This window comes from Rutilus rutilus, assembly GCF_951802725.1.
Source record: "Rutilus rutilus genome assembly, chromosome: 5".
NCBI lineage: Eukaryota > Metazoa > Chordata > Actinopteri > Cypriniformes > Leuciscidae > Rutilus > Rutilus rutilus.
In genome coordinates, this window is record NC_140213.1 from 43,628,516 (window position 1) to 43,651,955 (window position 23,440).

Sequence of the window (23,440 nt, forward strand, 5' to 3'; positions counted from 1 at the left end):
AATAATAATAAATGTTTTTTGAGCATCAAATCATCATATTAGAATGATTTCTGAAGAATCATGTGACACTGAAGACTGGAGTAATGATGCTGAAAATTCAGCTTTGAATCATAGAAATAAATTACCTTTTGAAATATATTAAACATAAAAACTTTCACAATATTATTTTTACTGTAATTTTGATAGATAAATAAATGCTGCATGTGAACAAATTTTTTATTTTATTTTTAAAGTACTGTCCCCAAACTTTAGAACGGTAGTGTATATTTAACAGCATACTGTATTCTTAACAGATAAAAAAAATTAAAAAATTCCTGAATAAAATGTTACTGTGGCCTTAACATCCCTTCCCTTCCATACAGATAAAGTTTTTAAAGATGGAGATGGAAAAGAAGACCAAAATCATCAAAGACCTTCAGCAAGAGGTACTGAGCACCACACTTTTTTTCTTTATAATTTTTAAAGAGGAGGAAGTATTATTAATGTATTAATTCTGAATATATGCAATAATGCCTCAGAACATCAAAGAAAAAGAAAACCGTTAATCTTTAATAGTCGTAGCATTTACAGGATATGTGAGATTAAATGCAATTAAATGAAACAATGTTGAATGTTGTCATTCATCAAGGAAGAGAACGATGCAGTTGTTTTTGCCAGCAGCTGAAATGAATGGAGAAATTATGCTATGACTACTGCAATATGCTGTGTTATTCTGCGGTGGAATGGTCTTTAATTGAACATAAAATTGAAATTGTCACCTTAGTTCAACTGAAGTCAAGGGAATGTGTTAAAGTACTGGTGAAAAGCTTATCACTCAAGTTTAGCTTTATAGATTTACAAAATAATAATAATAAAAAATAAAGATTTAAAGGGATAGTTCACCCAAAAAAAGATGTAATCATTTACTCACCTTCATGTCGATCTAAACCTGTATGACAAGTCTGGACCTGCTTTCATTGTAAGCACAAAAAAACAAACAAACCCCCTTTTATGTCCCACAGAATAAAGAGTCATACAGGTTTGGGCCTGAATGAAGTCTGACAGAAGTCTCGTTTTTGGGTGAACTGTGCCTTTAAGGCTGTGGGTTTTCATGGTTGTTGTCTAAAGTGACTTGACTCTGATCTGCTCGCCTGGATCCCTGTGTCATCGCAGTCTGTAGCAGGGCAGCCTCGTGTCACTTTTAATGACAGCTGCCATTTTTCTTGCAGACTTGGGCACTCGTTCTTCTTCAGAGAGGGGTTGAGATGCAAGTGTGTGGATTTGATACTCAGCCAATTCCACCTCATTGAATCGTATTGCAATGCTATTCTGCTTCATTACCTCAAACACCCTTCCACTTGCTCTCAGAACGTCCCTTCCTTTCTTTTCTTTCTCCTTTCTCATTCTTTCTCGTTCATGCGCAGTCACTTTAATGTAACACCTCTGTGACCCAGCAGCTATTATATATTCTCCAGTCAATCTGTTGGTGTGGGCCACTGTGACTCGTTACACAGCAGGTGCTGTAATTACAGTAAAAGTAGAAAAGAGCCTGTTGAACTCTCAGCGTTAATTTAATGACGGAAGCACCGGACATATGGCGTGCAAAGCAAGTGTTCTGCTGTGATGATGGCTGTGCCATTTTTAGTTGTTTTGAAATGTTCTGTCAAACGTCACTTGGTGGAAATGAGTGAAACGCTGACCGTTTCTGCTCCCAACTTGAAAGAATTTCACAATTTGGAGCAATACAATGAAAACTGCACTTAGTTAGACTGATGCAATCAAATGATGCAAATTCAGCCCCCATTTTATTTGTGCTAGCATGCAACTTGGTCTCACTTTCACAATTTTTCTGCCAAATAACACACAAACTTGAAAGGGAATCAACACTCTGAAGGCCGTCTCATTATGTCTTGCAGGCGTCTACAAAAAGACTTCACTGCCACTTTGGACCCACTTTATATTAAGTGTCTGTACATACTAACATTTAAATGAATCATTTGATACAATGCACTTTTACTTGTAGTTAAAACATACCTGCATGAAATTTCAGCTGTAAATGATTTCTGTAATGACGTATAATTACACTTTTGACCCTTCCCTTATCCCGTAACTCACCCTTAAACCTAGTCTCACGTAGCCAGACCTTCAGACTGACGGCATAAGGTCTGGACTCCATCGCAGCTTTCATTGGCCAAGGGCCGACCAGTTTGTTTTGTTCAGTGTCATGTTTAGGCGTTTAGTTGATCCTGATAAGCGCTCATTGTCACAGTTGTAAACACAACGGCTTTCTTCTTCCATAAGGGCGTTTGGCGTCACAACAGCTTTGCTTCCAGGTGGAGCGTTAAAGAACGCAACACACACGTCTCCTGGAAATCCTGTTGAATTTGAAACTCCCGAAGTGTTTCCCATTTGTGTGCCATAATGCATCAAGTGTTCAGCTAATGTGCTTCATTAAGTGGTCACTAGGTTTTTTAGAGATTTAATTTTTACACTTGTATTTTCTCCCATCTAGCGGTGAAATTGTATTTTGCATTCAAAAGAATAGTGCTCTCCAGCGCCTCGCTTTTTCAAAGGCGTGTTGCATCTACGGTAGCCGTTATGTTCCAAAAAGCTATGACAGGATGTCTTATAATAGCACTTCATCGAGTTTTCCTTCTGGTGAACTGGTTGGTTATTTCAAACAAACTGCAACTTGACACAACGAACAAACAAATGTTACAGTTTTGAACAAACAAAACTTACAACCTTGTTTTTAGGGCCTTCTCTACTTTACTCAATAGCTGCTATTCATCAAAGAGCCTGTTTAACTTTTAACTATAAATGTTCTACTGTCTATATAATAAAGTACACAACCAAGCAATGAAAAAAAAGCTTGTAATTAAGACCGTAACATTGACTTACCTGTCGAGAAGAAAGCAGGCAACTTCAGGGTCTCTTTTGAAAGCTTTCTCCTGCATTAGCTATCCCGACATTAACCCTTGTTTTTGTAATCTCCGGTCACGTTTCCTTTTACGGTCTATTTTGGCCTCATCCTGTGACTCAGCATATGTATGAATGAACGGTGTATAAATAACCGTGCAGTGCATCCTTTTAAACTTGCCGGGGAAGTGACAAGCGCCTCTCACTGCTCTGGTCCTCCGCTTCTGCTGGCTTCAGTCACGTGACGCTGGTTCTGAACGAAAACGCGTTGTGGAAACGCGTTGGCCTAGTACTTTTTGTCCCTCTCTGCTATTATAGTTTTTTCAAGATGGCGGAACTACATGGAAGCCTCCGTCCCATGTATATAAAGATAATAAATTCTTCGTTTACGAGGATTAGTCTGATCATTGGCATAGGTATTTGTACACCACACCATTGAGGGCATATTTATGAATAAAAATATTGATTTTAGATAATAAAATACCTAAAAAACTACACATTGTCCCTTTAACATTTTGAATGTGCTTAGAAACAATAGCTGGACTATCAAAATCATGTTGTTTTTTTAAATTGTATTTAATTGTGCCAAACGAAAATCAACTTTTTTTAATGATTCTAGAGCAAATGCCAAAATATTGAGATATAGGGCCTACAGTATATTGATTATCGTCCAAATTTGGAAGACATTGAGATTTTAGGTATATCACCCAGCCCTTAACAGGGACACTGTAAAATAAAGTGAGCTCCTGTGGTGAGATTCAAGTTTTTATTTTTATTCAAGTTTTATAGTTTTTATATGTCTATGTGGTGTTTTTAATATTCTTTAAATTAAGACAAACCATGTGTAAATTCATCAGTCAATTAATTGCTGAGTATTTTCTCCTTAAAATTGCAGTAAACCAAAGAAATCGCCCGTTTCCTACCGTCACAAACATGTAATCAATCCCATCAACGCGTTGGCGGGGCTTTTCTCCATTTTCTCCATTCCATCCATATGATGTTCTGATGCTGATTTTTAGAAGGGAGCTGTCTGACTCTGAGGTGAACAGTATGGTTTGTGTAACATTAGCAACACATTATTAGCGTTATATTTGATAACGTAGTCAAGCCAAAGGCTAATCATATCAATTACCGTTATGTGTCTGATGTTGTAGAGAATGATACATAAAACGCATTATCAGGGTTCTCAAGTTTTATCAAAAGCTTGGAGTGAGATCACATGCGGTTAGGGGAGGTGCCCTAATGGAGCCCCGCCCCCGCCCCGCCCCCCAATTTTACCCATTGTTCATAATTTACCAGCACAAATTGAAATTATAACAATTGGTAAATCTGATAAATGACAGAGCAATTCATCACATCAAATATACTCTTTAATGTTATATTTCAAAATTACAAATATACAAAAATTACAAAAATATAACAAATTGCTCCAAACAGTTTGCACCCAGAGCACTCTGCTTTAATACATGTAACAGTTAGCCTTAATGTAACTAGAAAGACTATTAATACAGTATAATATATAATTTAAAATAAAATGAAGAAATAACTTACATCTTCATTCCTTCCCATACCCACTAACATTTCCCTTAGTTTCAGATAACGTAAGCTAGCCAAACTGAGCCAAAGCTTCTGGCCTGGTTGCAGAGTAGTTGTAGAGTTTTTGACTGCATCAATAATAATGTATATGATGGGCTATATATTAAATGTTCTAGCCTAAAAATGTTAGATGAGCTTTCTTCCAACTTACCTTCTCCATCACGACGTGTGTTCGCGCGATGTTGTTGGTTACCTAGTAACGAACGTACGGTGGCCGAGAATGTTCCGTCAACTTCCGTGTGTTCGCGCATCTATGTTGCCTAGTAACGAACGCAATCTGGCCGAGATACGTGCTGGCGGCAGGAAACTTCACTTTGTGTGCCCGCGCCTCGTATACAACGTTATTTATAAAGCTTGCAGGACAACTTGGTTGGCATTGCCTTGTCAGCGTGAGAAATACACGGTGTGGCGTGTGAGCGTGTGAACTGGTTGAATTGCGTGTGTCTCACGGCCAATGCGTGAGACTTGAGAACCCTGCGCATTATCATTCTGATGCATCGACTTGTAGATACCCTGTATAATTCACTTTTCCTCTTCTGAATCAGTTTCTGGTTCAAATATATATGGCTGGACTAAACCAATATTTCCACTTGCCATTGTGTAGCGTTTACTATACAGTTGAGCGAGTGGATCAGGAGGTCCGAGCTGGTGTGAGTGAGTGGAGGCGGGGCTAATTTGCATATTCATGCTTCCATGTATACTAAATGACGCAAAGGTGTAGAGTTGCATTCAAGCTATTTTAAGGCATGAAGAAATTATTCTCACAGGAAAAAAAAAAACATTTAAATATGTAATTTTGATAATCAAAGATGATTCTTTAATCATTGACTGCAGGGGGACTTTAATGACCCTAACAAAATGGTAATGTTTACCAAAAAAACATTAAATTAATTATACCTGTTTTGTCTACAGAAAATGATTTCCAGAAGTTTTTTGTGTTAATGACTCAAGGTTTTGTTAGCATGATCTCTCTGTTTAACACTGAATACAGAATACACAATACAGAAATATAATGGCTAGTGCATTGTTGTCTTAATATTTCAATGTGTACTGTTATTATGCTCTAAAACAATTAAAGGTAATTGTACTTCAACTGTCACTAACTGTAATTGCATGGTTGCTGATGGGTTTTCTCTGCAAAACAACACCAAAAATACTACAGCAACATCACAATTTAGGAGAAAAGCCTATAGAAAGTCAGAACATTGTGCTGCAATTATCAGACAAAAAGTCCTGTGAAATACTGGTAGGTCTGAATCTGGGAGACATTGCCAGTAAAAGCATGTACATTTGCATGAGTGAGTGAGTGAGTGAGTGAGTGAGTGAGTGAGAGAGAGAGAGAGAGAGAGAGAGAGAGAGAGAGAGAGAGAGAGAGAGAGAGAGAGAGAGAGAGAGAGAGAGAGAGAGAGAGAGAGAGAGAGAGAGAGAGAGAGAGAGAGAGAGAGAGAGAGAGAGAGAGAGAGAGAGAGAGAGAGAGAAAAATAAGGACATGAACAGAGAGAAAAACAGAGGAGGAGGAGGTGGAGAAAAGCACTAGATTAAACTCAGCACCACCATCATCTCTGTATTGATTCTTAATCTACCATCATCTATTTCCATAAAGACATCCACTGCAGGTTATTACAGAAATGAGGCATATACTCCTGGGTCACCTTGAGCTTCAATAAGCTTGTGAGGGAACTGTCAGAATGAGCTCCGTGGAAACAGTTGAAGCATGGCTTTTGTCTGCAGGGACAGGGTACCATTAAACTGAGTGTATTTACCTAGATAAAACAAGACGTCGGGGCTTGTTTCATGCTTGATGTTACAAAGCCGACTGTACAGTATATCTCTGTTTATTGCCTTTTCCTGCCTTGCAGAATAAAAGCTTGAAGAACAAACTTCTGTCGGGGACCAAGCTCTGTGACATACACGCAGAGGAGGTATGTTGCGTCGGACCGTTGCACACACGAACACAGTAGGAAATATGGCAGCAATTATACGTTATCCATCAAGCTTCAGGCCAATAAGTAATATTGCTGGTCCAAGGCCTATTTACACCCATTCACAAGACACTCTCAGATTTTTAAGCTTGATTTTGAATGCAAGTTCCAAAAATATAGAAACATATTATTTTAGAATTTATATTTATAATACGTTTCATGACTATGATTTTGAACAAAACGTTATTCTCTTAAACGCAGTGGCCAAAATCTTGCATTCCCATCATTGGCTTAAAATTGAAACACACACACACACACACACACACACATACATGTACAGTATAACACACATACATAATGTCAATAAGATTTTTGAAAGAATTTTCTTATGCCCACCAAGGCTGCATTTATTTAATCGAAAATACAGTAATATTGTGAAATATACAATTGAACTAATAACTAATATTTCAAAAATAACTGTTCTCAATTTAAATATATATATATATATAATATATATATATCTGTAATGTCAAAGCTGAACTTTCAACACACACACACACACACTGTCTGGTTCACTATCTTTGTGGGGACTCTCCATAGACTTGAGTCTGTGTGCATTCAGGTTGAAGTCCCCACCGGGATAGAAAAACTGGTACACACACATACACACACACACACATTCTAGTTTGGTGCTAGATGTGCAACCACCTTGATATTATAAATTCAACCTTCCAGATTTTCCAAGCAAAGGAAATTGACAAGGTAGACAACTAAACGCAAGTGTTATTTTGGTTCTCTAAGGGGAAGAGAGTAATGAAAAGTCATTAGTTTTGTGGAGGTGTTGTACACTTCAGTTACTAAGAGATTAGTGAAGACTAAAGAGAAAGAGAAGTGTATGTGTGTGTGCGTGTGTTCCTGTGAATGTTTACATCTGTGGCAGCAATCCACAGGCAGCAAGCCAAGACAATGCCGTAGCATGGAGTGAGTGTGATTGTGCGAGTGTGTGTTGATGTGTTAATGTGTTCGCCGTCGCCGCGTGGTCCCTGCAGTCCACTGAAGGGAAGAGTTTTATATTTTCTTGCTCAGTGACGGTCTCTCCTTTGAATTGGAGCTTTGCCCAGCAAGGGACACAAATGAACACTTCGGCACGGCCACAAAAAGCCAGCTACACAATCTAAAACCAATTTTACTATTTGAATAAGCTAACGCACGTTCTCTCTTATCTTCTTTTTGCAGTCCAAAAAAATCCAAGCCCAACTGAAAGAGCTGAGATATGGCAAAAAGGATTTAATTTTTAAGGTAAGAACCAAACAAAGAGGATGTGTCATTACTGTACCCTTGCATGATTTTACCTGAGCAGTTTAACCACAGGTCTGAAGCCTAACGCTATTGTGTGTTGTCTTGTTACTGTAACCATTCATAAGATACAGTATTTATGATTTAGTTTATAATGTCAGGCCACATCACCAGATGTACCTCATGTAATCTCTTGATGAGCAGTTTTCTGAGTGTCGACGTGTTTACTGTACTATTGAAACAGGAATTTTCAGCTTGTCCTGATGAAATATCTACACTACCGTTCAAAAGTTTGGGGTCAGGAAGATTTTTTGTATGATTTTGAAAGTCGTCTTTTATGCTCAATAAGGCTGCATTTCTTTGATCCAAAATGCAATAAAAACAGTAATGCATATTCAAATATATTTTATTCCTGTGATGCAAAACTGAATGGTCAAAAGAACATTAATTTTAAATTGAAATCCTTTGGAAAATTATATAGGCCTATGCCCTTACTGTGACTTCTGCTGAATGAAAGTGCTAATTTAAAAATGTTTAAATAAAATAAAAAAGAGAGAGAGAGAAGAAATCATACTGACCCCAAACTTTTGAACAGTAGTGTATACATTTTAACTAAAGGAAAAAGAGAAATAAAGTCAAATACAATTGCTAAGTTCAACTTTTATGAGTACAAAAGCATTTAGAGCTTCCACAAATGATCCGAAAGCCAAATTCCTCTTATTCCAAATGGGGTCTTTAACCTCTTTTAACCATTCTGACTTGTGAGATGCTTTTGAAAGTGCAAACAAAGCAATGTGAATGTCACCGTCAAAAAAAATCTGCATTTTTGGCCAAAATAAAACAGATTAGGGGTAATATGTGCACTCTAGTTGAATGGTTTGACCTTTTTATGTGAGATGAGAGTGAAGATTCATGGAAAAAAACAGCGACCTTTCCTGTCATGTAGGTTGACCTTTCCTCTCTTATTTGCAGTGTAAGATGGGAAAATGTCAGCTGATATTTCCAGCATTTGCCCTTATCATACAAGCACTGGGTTTTCACACAAAGTGCATCACTTTGAAACCATTGCTTCTTAATCGGGAAGAGAGCCTAACACGAGTTGTCAAATATGTCTCGTCTATTTTGTAGAAAGAGTATTACTAATTTTGTTGGCCGAGGCGCCTGCAAAACATATTCAAAAAGCAATATCCAATCTGGGCTTACTTTCCTCTAATGTGTTTTTATCTGCGCTGTACATCAATTTCTGCCTCCCCGGTTTGAAATCAATGAAGCAAGATTATCCTTCCTCCTTTTATATTCACGACTAAAGAAGTTCTTTTCAGAGTTTATATCAGAGTTGCTTTTTAAATATCGGTTTGAAGTGGCATGTTCGGTAATGGGAAGCAAAGGTAGAATGTTCAGAGTCTCAGGATAGCACAGCAAAGCTCGAGAAGGACAAGGAGCAAGATTGCTTTGTCAAAGTATTTTTCCCAGATCTAGGCCAGCATTAAATGGATATTTTTTTCTTATTCAAAGCACTGCCATTTATCACAATCATTTTTAGTTGTGAATTACCTAAATGATGCACATGTCCTGTATGTGTCAAATGATTCATAGAAACAGACTGTTACAGACATATTAGCATTTGCTTGGTACTGTAGTTGTCCTTTATCACCTGTTTTACCATCATTCCTCTTCAGTTCCTGTAGCAAAACGCCATACTTGTTTAAGATTTGGCCATTACTTTGGTGGCTCTTCTCTGGCATGCTCGAAAGATGTCTGTGACAATAATTATACATAGATTAAAGATTAAATAGATTCAATTTTGATGGCAGTGACAATAGCTTGTTATAACACAAAATCAGAATGATTGCAATTTGTTCTTTGTTTTAATTATATTTTGAATACACTTTTCTTTTTTAATAAGTCGGCAGCTACTTAACGAGCAATTAAGGATATTCCTGTGTGATTATGGTAATATTACATTGATTGAAAACTAATCCCATTACAGAATATCCTACATTTGTCAGTCAGTGTATATATAACAATGGACATTTATTTAGAGCAGTGTTTCTCAACCGGTGAGTCTCAAGACCTTTTTAAGTGGTTCTCAGAGTGTATAGTCAAAGAAACAACAACCAATGCTTTTCTGATGCGAGACTTTTATTTTGAAAGCTGTTGACTCTTCTGTCTGACGTATTTTAAGTAAAGAGTGCCTGAGAAAAATGTGTTTTCTTGATTCAGTATCTGCTGTCAGATGAAACGTTGTCAGGCAATAATGTCAGTGTCATTATTCTAATGTTGTTTTTGTAATTTGTTACGGAATAAAAAGTCTCTCACCTCGGTAAAACAAACTTTCCTGTCCTGTCAGACGCTATACTGTGCTCTTCAATTGCACGCATTGTATTCGCTAAAGAGCAAATTAAATTATGAATTATGATTTGCATGCTGATATGATGTTCATGATCTTGTTCATTAGGATCAGTGTCCATGTAATTTATTAAAGGGATACTCCACTTTTTTTGGAAATAGGCTCATTTTACAACTCCCCCAGAGTTAAACAGTTGAGTTTTATCATTTTGGAATCCATTCAGCCGATCTCCGGGTCTGGCAGTACCACTTTTAGCATAGCTTAGCATGCGTAATGATATGACGCAGCGCCTGCCGCCTGATAATAGGCTACCGAGCTGGGGACTATTATCAGGCGCTGCGTCATATTATTACGCCTGCTGGACTCATGGGACGGCAGCAAAGTTTCTTGATTATTACGCAGGAATGAGAGTATAGTTCCTAGCCATATCAGCCTAGAAAATCGCAACTTTTCATTTTCTGTCGGTCTTAGTACACGATGTAACTACAGAAGAGTCAAGTTTTAAATAGGAAAAATATCAATTAAAATATTAATTTTTTTGAGAAAGATGCTAATGGTCCTGTCCGGTTCAATTCATTATGCTAAGCTATGCTAAAAGTGGGACCTCCAGACCCGGAGATCGGCTGAATGGATTCCAAAATGATAAAACTCAACTGTTTAACTCTGGGGGACTTGTAAAATGAGCCTGTTTCCAAAAAAAGTGGAGTATCCCTTTAACAGGTCATGTTAGTATTGTGCATTTACCATGCTTACTGTAGTTTCCGTATAACCTTAATCCAAAATTACACTTTATTTTCACTTTGTGATATTTTCTATATTTTTGATGACTTTGGTGACTCAATACCAACTTACTAATGAACAAATAGTTTGGGACTGCTATTTAATAGCCTTACCTTATACTGTTTATTCATCAGTGTTAGTTATATTTTTTATGTGTATGTGATGTAAAGTGGGTACTTATGTGTGTGTCAACAGTTTTTTGAGAAATAACTTTGTTTGATTTAAATTTCAAAAAAATTGTGTCGCAGCTTAATGACCATGTGGGTTTCATGGCCAAACCAGTTGAAAGAACCACTGATATACAGTCACAAGAGCATTTATAATGTGATATGAAATGAAATATTTAAGATTTGTTTGGTTTATCTAGCCAGCTGCATTAATCTTATTTTCACTTTAATTAAATTGTTTGTGGTGTGTGTGTGTGTGTGTGTGTGTGTGTGTGTGTGTGTGTGTGTGTGTGTGTGTGTGTGTGTGTGTGTGTGTGTGTGTGTGTGTGTGTGTGTGTGTGTGTGTGTGTGTGTGTGTGTGTGTGTGTGTGTGTGTGTGTGTGTGTGTGTGTGTGTGTGTGTGTGTGTGTGTGTGTGTGTGTGTGTGTGTGTGTGTGTGTGTGTGTGTGTGTGTGTGTGTGTGTGTGCTTAACCACTGAGTCACTGAGGAAAAAAACACAATCTTAGAGCTATTTTTCTTTAGACTGATGTGTCTTCCATTGATTTTGTTTCAGGCTCAAAACCGAAGGCTTTAGTAGTTTCTAAAGGTTTAACCTCATTCCTGTAAAGCTATTCAAAAACGAATTTTGCTTTTTAGAACAAACAAAATGACTTCATCTTTTTTCAGGATATCAGGAACCTTGAAGCTTGTGAAAGTGCAAAATCATAGCTTGTTCATTTTAGATTTTAATGACTTACTCATATTTAAGGAACTATGTATACAGTTCAGTCCATTCTGTAAAGAATGAATACCTAAATGATCTCTTATATCCAGGCTTGTTAGTTTTCATTGCCCAGATAAGTGCTAATCATCCCAGATGGGCAATCTCTGTTACCTATTTAGATCTCAATGAGTCTCTTGTTGACTGCACACACCGCGTCACAGTCACATAGCAATATTTATGAAACTAAACTAATGACATACTGAAGGCAGGTCATTATGTAGTTCTGCCTCAATAAAGAGCATCATGCTCAACGATATAAGGATTCACAGTAGAGTTCACAGAACCAAAAGTATAATATATCTAGATTAATATAGAAAGTGTGCAAAATGAGCAGATTTATCTTTAAATCTGCTAGAAATATTAATTTATATCTAGCTAAAGAAATGGGTTCTTTGATTAGTTTGCTCATTTTGCACACTTTCTATGCACAAAGTCTCAGAACACAATATAGGATTCAAATATAATTTAACCCTCTGGTGCTCTTGGGTCATTTTTGACCAGAAATGTTTTTTATGGTTAGTTTGTTTGTTAACAGTTTTGGCACTTGCTATGTGATATGGGGTAACAGTTTAGGACCCAAGGACCAGATGTTTGAAAGAAGCCCCGGAGTCAGAATTATAATAAATTGAAGAAAAGTTTTACTGAAGATAGTTTGCAGTTTCATCAGCAGAAGTTCAGCTTCAAGACTCACACAGGAGTTCGTAGGCCGCGTAGATCACAGCAGTTATACCGTACACCAAGGTCTAAGCTACGTCCTTGCTTCAGGTTGAATGATTCTCATTGGCTAAGAAATAGATAAACATAGTAATTTTCCAGACATATACAGATAGACTGAAGCATATCTAAATCGATTATGCAGCTGACACTCGGACCCTGAAGTTAGGCACGTCGTGACCTTCCAGTTCTCAGATTTCAACAAGTCAATCAGTCTCCAATAATGCCAGTGGTTCCTTAACCTGCAACCAAAAAGACTAACACACACACTGACACACAGCTTTAACAAGGTTGGATTTGGCCAGGCTCTAACTATAAACAGGAGAGTCATCTCAAAACATCAAGATAATGTGTTCTTTCTCTCAAGGAGAGCTACACTTTAGTCTAACTGGAAAGTAAGGCTTTAACAAAGAAATGATCCCTTAAACTATTGGCTTCAATGACCCCTATGTGTTTTAACACGTTGAAGACCTTTCTCAAACACAAAACAAGTCCATATTTCATTTCTGGAAGCCGGGCTAAATAAGCAAGCCATGTTACTGCATTCAGATATCAAATACAGACATTAAAGAATACATGAAAAGAACATTTCAGTAATCACACTGGTAACTTCTATAACAAAGCAAAATCTCCAGAGAAGTCATTCAACTCATTTGATATTTAGAAGGAAACATATTGATTAATACCTTGATTATAATCACTGATTACATATACATTGAAGCAGCAGTGCATTCCAGAATCAACCCACTTCAGAACACACACAAAAAAATATAAATGAGTGCATTGGAAATTATTAGGAAAGAATTTCATCTAGTGGAAATGTTTGGTACTGCACTCAACCAAAATCTTACTGAAAGCAAAAATTTTGAGATATCAACCTCAAATTTGGAACACAGCTTTTTTTAGATTAATGTTTATATATATATATATATATATATATAGAGAGAGAGAGAGAGAGAGAGAGAGAGAGAGAGAGAGAGAGAGAGAGAGAGAGAGAGAGAGAGAGAGAGAGAGAGAGAGAGAGAGAGAGAGAGAGAGAGAGAGAGTCTATAACTTTTTACAAGTAGTTTGAACTAAGACTTATGTGAGTTTGGTAAGATGATACGAGGATCTCTTCTGTGCAGGGACAGCAACTGATGGACTTGGAGAATAAACTCAAAGTAGCCAAAGATGAACTGGAGAAGGCAGCGCTGGATAAGGTGAGGCATGAGTCGATCCGCCTCGTCATTCCAGTTCAGCCTTACTGTTTTTCTCTTCTGCTATCTTCTAAAATGTAAACTTTGAGAATGAATTGTATTATCTCTTTAGGCCAGGGATTTTGCAATTTCAGCAGAGAGCGAGGAACAGATAAATGGTTTGAGGACAAAAGGATAAGATGACAGCGTGATAAACATTTGCCCATTAATCTCATGTGTGTTGTCTCACTTAATCTGTCGCAGGAGTCACAGCTGAAAGCCCTGAAGGACACCGTACATATCTGCTTCTCGTCTGTCCTACACAGCCAGACAGGAAGTTTACACAGATTCCCAGCAACACCCTCCAACCTGTTGAGGTACTCACCCCTGCTCAACAACTCAAGAGTCACCTTTCAGCAGCCGCACGCAAAGGTACGAACACCAAAACCATTCTCTGATGTGATGAAAACGCAAGATTTTAAATGACCATCAGATGAAGTATGACCAAGACAGCCCTTTTTATCTTGGTTTATTCATGTCATAGACATGCAATCAAATATTAAAGGGATGGTTAAAAATAATTCGGCAACGGTGTACTAAAAACGGATGACAACTAAAAGCGCTGTATTCTGGTTAGGCCAGTAGTTGGCGATGTCACTTTGTAAAGAAACACCACAGGCCTGTAGACTGAATACGTAATGCACGTGCACAAATTTGCGTTTTTGACGTTTACATGGAGACGGTTTAGTTTTCAAATACTTGCACTTTGAAACCTGTTTTCAAAAGTTTCGTTTTTCAGGCCCTCAAAGCGCTGTTGTTGTGTTAATGACCGGCAAAAACGCTTAAAAAGTTTTCTGTTTTAAGTTGAAAACAGCAGGGCTGTGCACAGACATTTTGAGGGGGAGATGCTCAAGTGGAATAAAGGGTAACCCTTTTATAATTATTAATACACAATAGGGCTGTTATACCAATTAAATGAAATCGGTATCAACAAAATCCATCTTACCATTCATCAAAATCCATTTACACTGCAATTACAAGAGATTAATGTTCTAAATATAACATTTTGAGTAAAGAAATATGAAATGTTGGTGGAAAATGAAGTGATACTCTTATATATGAAACTAAATTGACTCACCTGATTCGTTCAGCAAAAACAGTCAAAATCAACAACGTTGTGTCGAAATTCTCAATTCATATAATCAAATTATTGTTTCTTGAACTTAAAATGAATATCACATTTTGCAGTCGTGCTGATATTCGAGAAAATGGCACTCTTGCTCGTATTATATATATGTATGTATATGTAGTATGTATTATATATATATACCTAGTTCTGGCATGAAACACTAGATGGCGCAGGCTGATGAGTCTTTGACTCATTTAGCGATCACATCATTATCTACATAGTACAGCTGATTGGTTGCTGTTGAATCAGCGGCCAATGAGCTGCGGCTCAACATTCAAACCGGGGTGTTGCTGGTAGCAGTCTGCAGCGTGCTTTCAGAAACCCTCCACCTTCCCCAGCTCCACCTGTATAGATCTGCTACGGGGGTTAATTCGTGTATGTTGCATGAGCAATAGCATGTCATACATGCTCACAGCAATGTCTATGAATGTATTGGCAGTAGCAAATCTCGGTACTTGCTCTGCAGCAGCGTAGCAGATCTATTCCACCAAGACCAAATACATTAACATTGCCATATCCATTACCATGCCAATTTTCCGAGAGTTGTCACGACAGAACTGTATTATGCTATAAACACAAAATACAAGAACTCGTACAAGGGCAATTCATATCTTGAATGAATAGATGGACACTGAAGCTATCGAACGACATAAACGACATTTACGTACCATAAAAGTATGCGTACAGTTTGCGTACAACTTCTGAATCCAAATCAAAGCTGTGTGTAAGAAAAAGACCAATGCGAAATTGTTATTCACTGAAAATCGGAACATTTTAAAGTAAAAACGTAGCGCACTCGCGTGTTCTATCCAACTTATTTTGCAAGACATTGGACATATATAAATATAAATCAGCACATTATATTCCTTTAACAGTTGTATTGTTATCTCATAAGCATAGTGTGATTTGTAAATTGACGATGAGAGGTTTGTTACTCTGAGGCAACATTTTAGGATTAAATGTCATAATCCACATGTCATCCAAACTGTTAAGTAACAGCTCTTTCAGTGCATACAGTACTACTGAGAAAACAAACATTAACAGTGCTTGATTTATTTAGCAGACAGTGTGGGAGAATCTGTGTCTATTTTTTCCCCTAGATGACGCAAAAGCACTCAGCCTCAGTGAGAAGAAGTGTTGCTCAGAATCTCAATGCTTATATGTATTAAACCCAGAGGACAGAGCAGTGCTTTTTGATTACGCTCCAATACTCTTGTCCATAAGCGAGAGGTCTCCACAGAACCATATTAGAGAACATCAAAAGACCTCATAAAACAAGGCTTTAGCCTTCAGCTTTTTTTCTGGAAAAAGCTTATTTTTTATGAAGGAATATTTTAGGTACTGAACATGGTATTCAGAATGCGTTATTATTAAGCACTCATGAAAGGAAAAAAAGATGCAGTATCTGCTCATACAGTGTCATATTTGTTTAATGTTCCTTAGAATCTTTATCTGAAGTGTTTCACTTTGAGCTTTTCAGCAAGACTTTCATTGGAAACCAGACACATATCTCAACCCTGAAAAGTCAAAATGTTCTCTTAAGATTAAATATGTCATTGTGAAATATCTGTCCATGGTTTTCTCTCAAGTAAAAATCACTTTCTTCCACTCAAATTAAGTGGATGAGCAGAAGACATTTAGTCCTTCTTACAGTGTCCCATTCAGCATTTCATTACAGTCCCTATTCATCAACTGTTGGGAACGTAATGAGCCTTAATCCATTCCAAACAGCCCTGCAAAACCTATACTTGTCAGCCAGCGCGCACTAGTCCCTGCTGCTGAAAGATTCATCAGCGTGAGGTTTTAACAAACAGCCAGTTTTAAATGATAGTTGCTTCATGTTTAACAGCCGTTGAAAGATGTCATGTGCTACAGGTTTAGTCGCATGCAACATTTATGTGTTTGTGCTGTTTGCCTGTCAGCAAATACTGTGCATGTGAAGTAGATTTTTTAGATCAAAAGATCATTATGCAAGTATTAATGCAAATGAATATTAGAAGTTTATCATTTATATAGATCCACAAACAGCATAAAAACATAAGCTTAGGTGTTTAAAATTGTTGTATGTATTATATATCTATCAATATGTTTTCATTTGCATTACAAGCCTATTTTAATAAAGCATTTAAAAAATATATATAAATATATATTTAATTAAAATTTGATTCATCACAAATACACAGGTCACTAAATGCATGCAATTATAAAAAAGCAATAATACAATTTGAATAAATTCTAATTATAGAACATAAATCATATAAATATAACTTTCATATAGGCAATATATCACTTTGTTCCCAGCTGATTGGTCCAGTATCCGGTGTCTGTTTGCAATCTATTTAGGACTTTACAATAAAGTACCATTAGTTAACTTTAGTTGATGCATTAACTAACACTAATAATGAGCAATGCATTTGTTACAGTATTTATTCATTGTTCTTCACATTAATAAAAATTAAATGTATTGATGTATTAGTAAATCTTAAAATCAACATTAAAGGTGCATTTCTGCACCTTCAGCGATTTCTGACAAACGTTGTTGAAAGTGGATCGGACTGAGTAGGGGGCGTTTCCACTCATGATAGCGGAGAAGAGAGAGTGAGCCAATCAGCGGTAGGGGGCGTGTCCACTCATGATGGGGGAGGAGAGAGAGTGAGTGAGCAGGAGGGAGGTTTGAAGAAAGACTGTAGAAAGAGAGATGGCTGAGAGACATTACAAAAGAGTCTGTCCAGCGCTGGAAAGCTTTTCTAATATAACGCGGGTCCTAAAGCTCTTGCCTCATCATAATCCTTCTTTTTCCAGAGATATTCTTGTGAGCGTTTACAAGAATATCTCTGGAAAAAGAAGGATGTGGTTGTGTTGTTTCTGTTCCATACATGAGTAACATTGTTTTTGTGCTTTTGTTGTAATGTCTATAACAGGACAGTTTTGAGTGTCATTGTTTGTCTGGAGCTGCTGGCGACTAACAACAAGCTCCTGCTTTTATATACTCGTGTACTGTATGTTCATTTGTTGTTTTTCCTCGTTCATCATCTTTTCGCTGTTTTGGGGAGGAAACATTATTTTGCTTTGCTTCAGCTATGATAAAGAGACATCCAGTCCATGCATTTTGGGGGCGGAGCAATGAAGGGAGGGGTGTGTTTGTTTAGGCTGATTTCAAATATCAACAGTGTTTCTCAGAAATTGTTTACTGAACCTTTTAAAGAAATGCTTTACGAGTCATTTTAATTATTAGATAATGCTAACTAGTGTAGTCGTCTAATATTAAATTGAATCTTATTATAAAGTGTTACCACAATCTCTTTTCCTGAACAAAACTTGCCCCGGATCAGGTTAGTCGTGCAGCATTTTTTTACCACGGTAATGAAAATTGTTTAAAAAAAGATCTACCTTCAAAGCCAGAGTTCGCTCTATCTACTAATCTGAAACGTAATTGAGAAGCCACTTAGCCTGCCTCTTGAGACAGACCTCAGATTGCTGCTGATGGTTGTTGCTGCTGCTGTATATATGTGTATGGATGGCATACTAAATATGTAATCTGGAAATTACTTAAGGGTAAAGCGTCTGGCAAACCTGTTTTAAAGCTATTTTAGCAATTCCGGTCTGTGTCTGTTGTGGTGCAGTAATTCCATCATCTTTAAAGACTGTATACAAGTCATATTTCAAGTTAACCCCAAATAAAAGCTAGTTTGTAAATGCATTAAATTGACAATAGCTAAGAGGTCAAAAGTTCTGATCTCTCTGTCTCAAGCCAACAGCGGCTGACAACAACAGAACTGAATGTGATGATGCTGGAAATCATGGAAATTGATCATATTAACTCTGTTGATTCATTATGTACAGTTAAACACAGTTAATTAACTGACAATCTGAACAAACGGAGAACCAAAATATTTTTACCCCTGCTTTCCCTGCAGGTATTTCTACCCAACATCCGCTAATTAGCTCATCTTAAACCAAGGAGGGCAAGCCGATTAATTAAAGCAGGTGTTTTGAACAAGTAACTCAAACACGAAAGCCTCATTTTAATAACTCTTTACAGAAGTCGCCCGACGGCATCTTGTCTTGATGCTGTTGGTCTTCTCATGAGAGTTGTTTTGAATTGAAATACAGCACAACATTTCTCATGTAAAAACAAGAATTCTGAGGGCTGGATACAAGATTCATGGATATGTCCTGAAGTGAAATGTGCAAACTCAAATCCTTCATAACCACGTGTGGCATCGTGAGAGGTAGGGTATCACCAAAGTGTGGGTTGCTTCACAAATCGAGTCCAGACAGAGATCATGTCACTGGTTTCTTTTTAGTAATCAACTCAAAACTCCAAAACTTGTTTAACCAAAACACTCTTCCAGCTTCTCTTTATGCTCTCTAACAAAAAACAGCCTGGGCCCTATCTTACACCCGGCGCAATGCAGCGCCAAGCGCGACGCAAGTGTTTTTGAGTTTTTTGCTAGTTTCAGCCTGACGCAGTTATCATTTTCACGTCCTGCACCACGTTGTTTAAATAGCAAATGCATTTGCGCCCATTTGTGCGCCCATGGGCTGCTGGTCTGAAAACGAGGTGTGTTCTGGCGCATTGTTGGCGCGTTGCTATTTTTAGGCAACAGAAATAGACCGCGCCATTGACCTACTGAAACCTGGTCTTAAGTCAATGGCGCAATATTTTTTTTTACGTGGCGGGTCCATAATGCGCGTACACTCTGCTTATTAAACACACAGGGATGCACAGCATCAAAAGGATTACAATGTAAAAGATTATTATTGTGTACATAAAGATATGGTGGAATCCGGCTTGTCCCGTAGATGGTCTGCTTGCACACTTTTACCTCGCGCAAGAGCAGTTCCGTTTGCGCTCTGGAGACGCGTTCGGTCTTTCCACTATCAAATTCTGTCATGTAAATAGCAAACCTGCCATGGCGCCAGCGCAACTGGCATTTAAAGGGAATGGGAGATGAGACTCTGATTGGTTTAACGCACGTAAATCCCAAAACACACCCATTACTCATTATGAGAATAGGGACAACCCTTTTAGACCACGCGCCTGGCGCGCCGACCATTTTTCCCGTCGTTAAACTAGCAAAAGTGGATTCGGACACGCCATAACTTGCGCCCTGCGCTTTAGACCATGCGCTTAGATCATTAAAATAGGGCCCCCAGTCTCTCTGTTCTCAGCTCATTAACAGCTTTTCTCCTTCACTCGCAACAGCTGTGTCCCCACCGCTGAGGAACCAGGTAACTGTAGTCCGGGACCAGGTGGCCATCTTGGTTTGTAGTCCCCATGCTGCAACCACCTAGATGGCACATACCTTGCCTTTATGACATACCCTCTCATGATGCCACACATGATTCTAACCAGTCTACTGTGTACCTGTGCAAAAGGTAGTAATTTGATTGTATAAGCACATTTTCCTTTAAAATCTGGACATTTTAGTATATGAGAACTCCAGTCAAAAAAAAAAAAAAAACTGTGCCTCTATGGATATCATGCTGATTTGCAATGGGGAAGCAATGAGTGTGTCATATTCCATTTCATTCACTCTGAGGAGCAGAGAGTCCCTAAGCTGATTATTGTTATATCATTACTTCTCCAGAGAGACACTTCAGAGACTGTATGAAGTTTGTTACTGTACTAACATTCATCTCATCTGTCTTTGCTCAGTAAATGAGTGATAGGATGTGTGAAAAGCTTTTCTTGAAGCTTCTCTTCAGTCAGAGATTTTTTTTCTTTCCTTTACGCTAATTGCACACATTGATTTACCTAGAGACGCACATATACGGTAATCAGAGACAAATTTACCTGCTGGTTCTAAGTGTCTGAGGATCAATGATGCAAAAAAATACATCATTTTATCATTTTTCTAGTTTTATTGCTATTATTACAGACAAAACATACACAATGTCATTCCCCCAAAATAGAATAAACAAAAAAAAAAGAAAAAAATTACCTAAAGATACACTACCATTCATAAGTCTGGGGTCGAAAGAAGTCTCTTCTGCTCACCAAGGCTGGATTTATTTGATGAAAAATGCAGTAAAATGCTAATATTGTTTTTATATTTGAATACATTTTGAAATGTAATTTATTCCTGTGATGAAAAGCTGAATTTTCAGCATCATTACTCCAGTCTTCAGAATGTCACATGATCCTTCAGAAATAATTCTAATATGCTGATTTGCTGCTCAAGAAAAATTCTTATTATTATCAATGTTGAACACATGGAAACAAATGACTTGCCTTAAAGGGACTTTGATAGTGTTGTATATACTATTATTACAGACAAACATTTACATAAAAAGTATAATATACTGTTATTTATATTATAAACATATTATTAGTATTATTAGAATCTCTATAAGCCCAGAACCAGCAAAATACTTAGCATTTATATTTATGTTGTTAGGCTAACGGAACAGATGCCATTTACTGTAAGTTTCTTTAGATAAAAGCATGAATGCTGAATGGAAAACAATAACAGAACAGTCGAGTAGTAGATCACAATAGAGAGAGAGAGAGCTGACAACTGACTTCAGATTAACCTAAGTGGAAAATTGTCTGTGCTTTATAATAAACCGTCTGGAGAATCTAACCCCAGCACTCTCCTATTTTTCCTCTTTTTCTTTCTCTCTCTATTCCTTTGTGTCTTTCATAACATAACTTTCTGTTTCTTTATGCTCTCTTCCTTAAGGACATCCCGAAAGTTCCCCGGATCACAACAACAAGTAAATTGCCTTTGAGCAGTGCGGTAATGAGGAGAGAGAGCACAGGACCGAAAGACTGCCAGATGGTGAAGGTAAATCTTTAGTGCCCCTTATACTCTAATGGCCACTTCCTTACCCTTTGGACTAAATGGGACGACTTATGTTCATTGCATCTCAGTGTATCCCTTAGCCATTTAAGATCATTTACAACTTTGCATTCAATTTCATTCGAGAATAAGCTTTGAGGCCTCGCTCAGCAGTTTTCTCCTGATCAATGGTATATTGAACCGCTGCTGTTGGACCCATGAGAAAATATCACTGCTCCATTCCGCTGAAGTGTGTAATTTCTGTCCCTTTACGGCACCAAATGGAACTAATAATAATGATTGTTTTCAAACAGGTTTTTTAAACACTCCCCTGTCTTCCATTGGTCAGCTAAACAGATAGACCCGCCTCAAAATCACACTATTGGTGAGCCAATACCGTTTTGGGCCAGTCAAAGGGGCTTCGATTTTTTTAGTTCTTATTGGTGGAAGCACCCGCTTTACGCGGTGGGACCCTGCCTTTTGGGGGGACTAAATTAGCTCCTACTTCAGAGTAGGGTCTAACACATCACAATAGAAACTACCAGTGATGTAAGTGTACGCTGATTGGCTAAATGCGCGCCAGATGAAACACCAGCACCCGCTATTTAAAAAAAAAAAAAACATTGTAAACACAGTTTACATAGTTTGAAACTCGCGCTGTTTTCTGTGCGCACACACTGAACCGCATGAGAACAACAAAATTCCCTTCCCCTCGGCATCTATTTGTGGGACACATACACGCAAAATGATGTCAAAATTGAGTAAACAATTGAGAAAGAAAGCAGATGCGTATCATTATATTGGATCCGTGCATTCGGTCTTGAAGTGACAGCAGCCTAATTTTACTGCTGGTGACTGTGTCATGAATGTTAATCAAAGGACAAAATACAAAGACAAAATCTAAATCTTATGTAGCTTTAACCAAGATTAATTATATTTCATTTATACAGTTACTTTACATTCGAGTATTCAATTACCGTACCTGAATACTGCTAGACTTACCTGAAAAACATAAAGCACTATTTATTTCATGTGTATCTTTGTTCTAGGGTGACCAGATGAGATTGGCTGAAATTCGGGACGGGGGTGTGGTTGGGGGTGGGGGGGGGGGGTGGGGGGCGGTAGTCCTACTATGATATTAGACATAGCCTATAATAAAATGAATTTTCAAACCTGAACCAAACATATTTTTATTCAAAGATCAACAGTCTGTCATTAATCTTTAGTCTGCCACAAAAAAAACAACAACATTAAAATCATGAACTCAAATTTCATTGTGACCAAAAAAAAAAAAAAAAAGACTGTTGTAACAGTGCATAAATCAGACATTTCAGGCTATATAGCCTAACACTAATAAGCCTTATGCCAAAATTATTAATATGACGAAATTGTCGGTCATTAAATAAGAAAACTAAATAATTGTGTAGATGATTTGCTTTGTGTAACCCGACATCAGACATTAGGCCGAAGTATTTTTTTGCACACAGTGCCGCGACCAATCAATCACTTCTTTACGACTGGCTGCCTGCACATTCACTGTCCTCACGGCTGCGGCAACTTGCGCTCGCTTATCAATGCATTTAAATTCGCGCCTACGGTATCTTTGTAGAACTTCAAAAAAAGAAAAAAAAATATGCTGCAGCCAATGAGCAGCCGGCGGGGGTCGACTCAACCTCCACGGACAGTTTTTAATGTTTTATCAGACAATAACTACTTAAGAATTTGCTTTAGTATAATTTTCGGGACAATTAGGGCCGGATTCGGGATTCGGGACAACAGCTTCGATTTCGGGAATGTCCCG

The 23,440-nt window shown here is 37.7% G+C and overlaps 1 protein-coding gene across 1 annotated transcript in view; it reads left to right on the top strand.

The window, feature by feature from the left end:
- The window catches only part of luzp2 (leucine zipper protein 2), a 114,999-nt gene that overhangs the window by 85,789 nt on the left and 5,770 nt on the right, over positions 1-23,440 (top strand). Inside the window, exons 5-10 of the mRNA XM_084409193.1 lie at positions 363-425; positions 6,354-6,416; positions 7,653-7,715; positions 13,612-13,686; positions 13,927-14,094; positions 21,541-21,645. Of these exons, the coding sequence (XP_084265319.1) occupies positions 363-425; positions 6,354-6,416; positions 7,653-7,715; positions 13,612-13,686; positions 13,927-14,094; positions 21,541-21,645 (537 nt within the window). The remainder of the gene's footprint in view (positions 1-362; positions 426-6,353; positions 6,417-7,652; positions 7,716-13,611; positions 13,687-13,926; positions 14,095-21,540; positions 21,646-23,440) is intronic.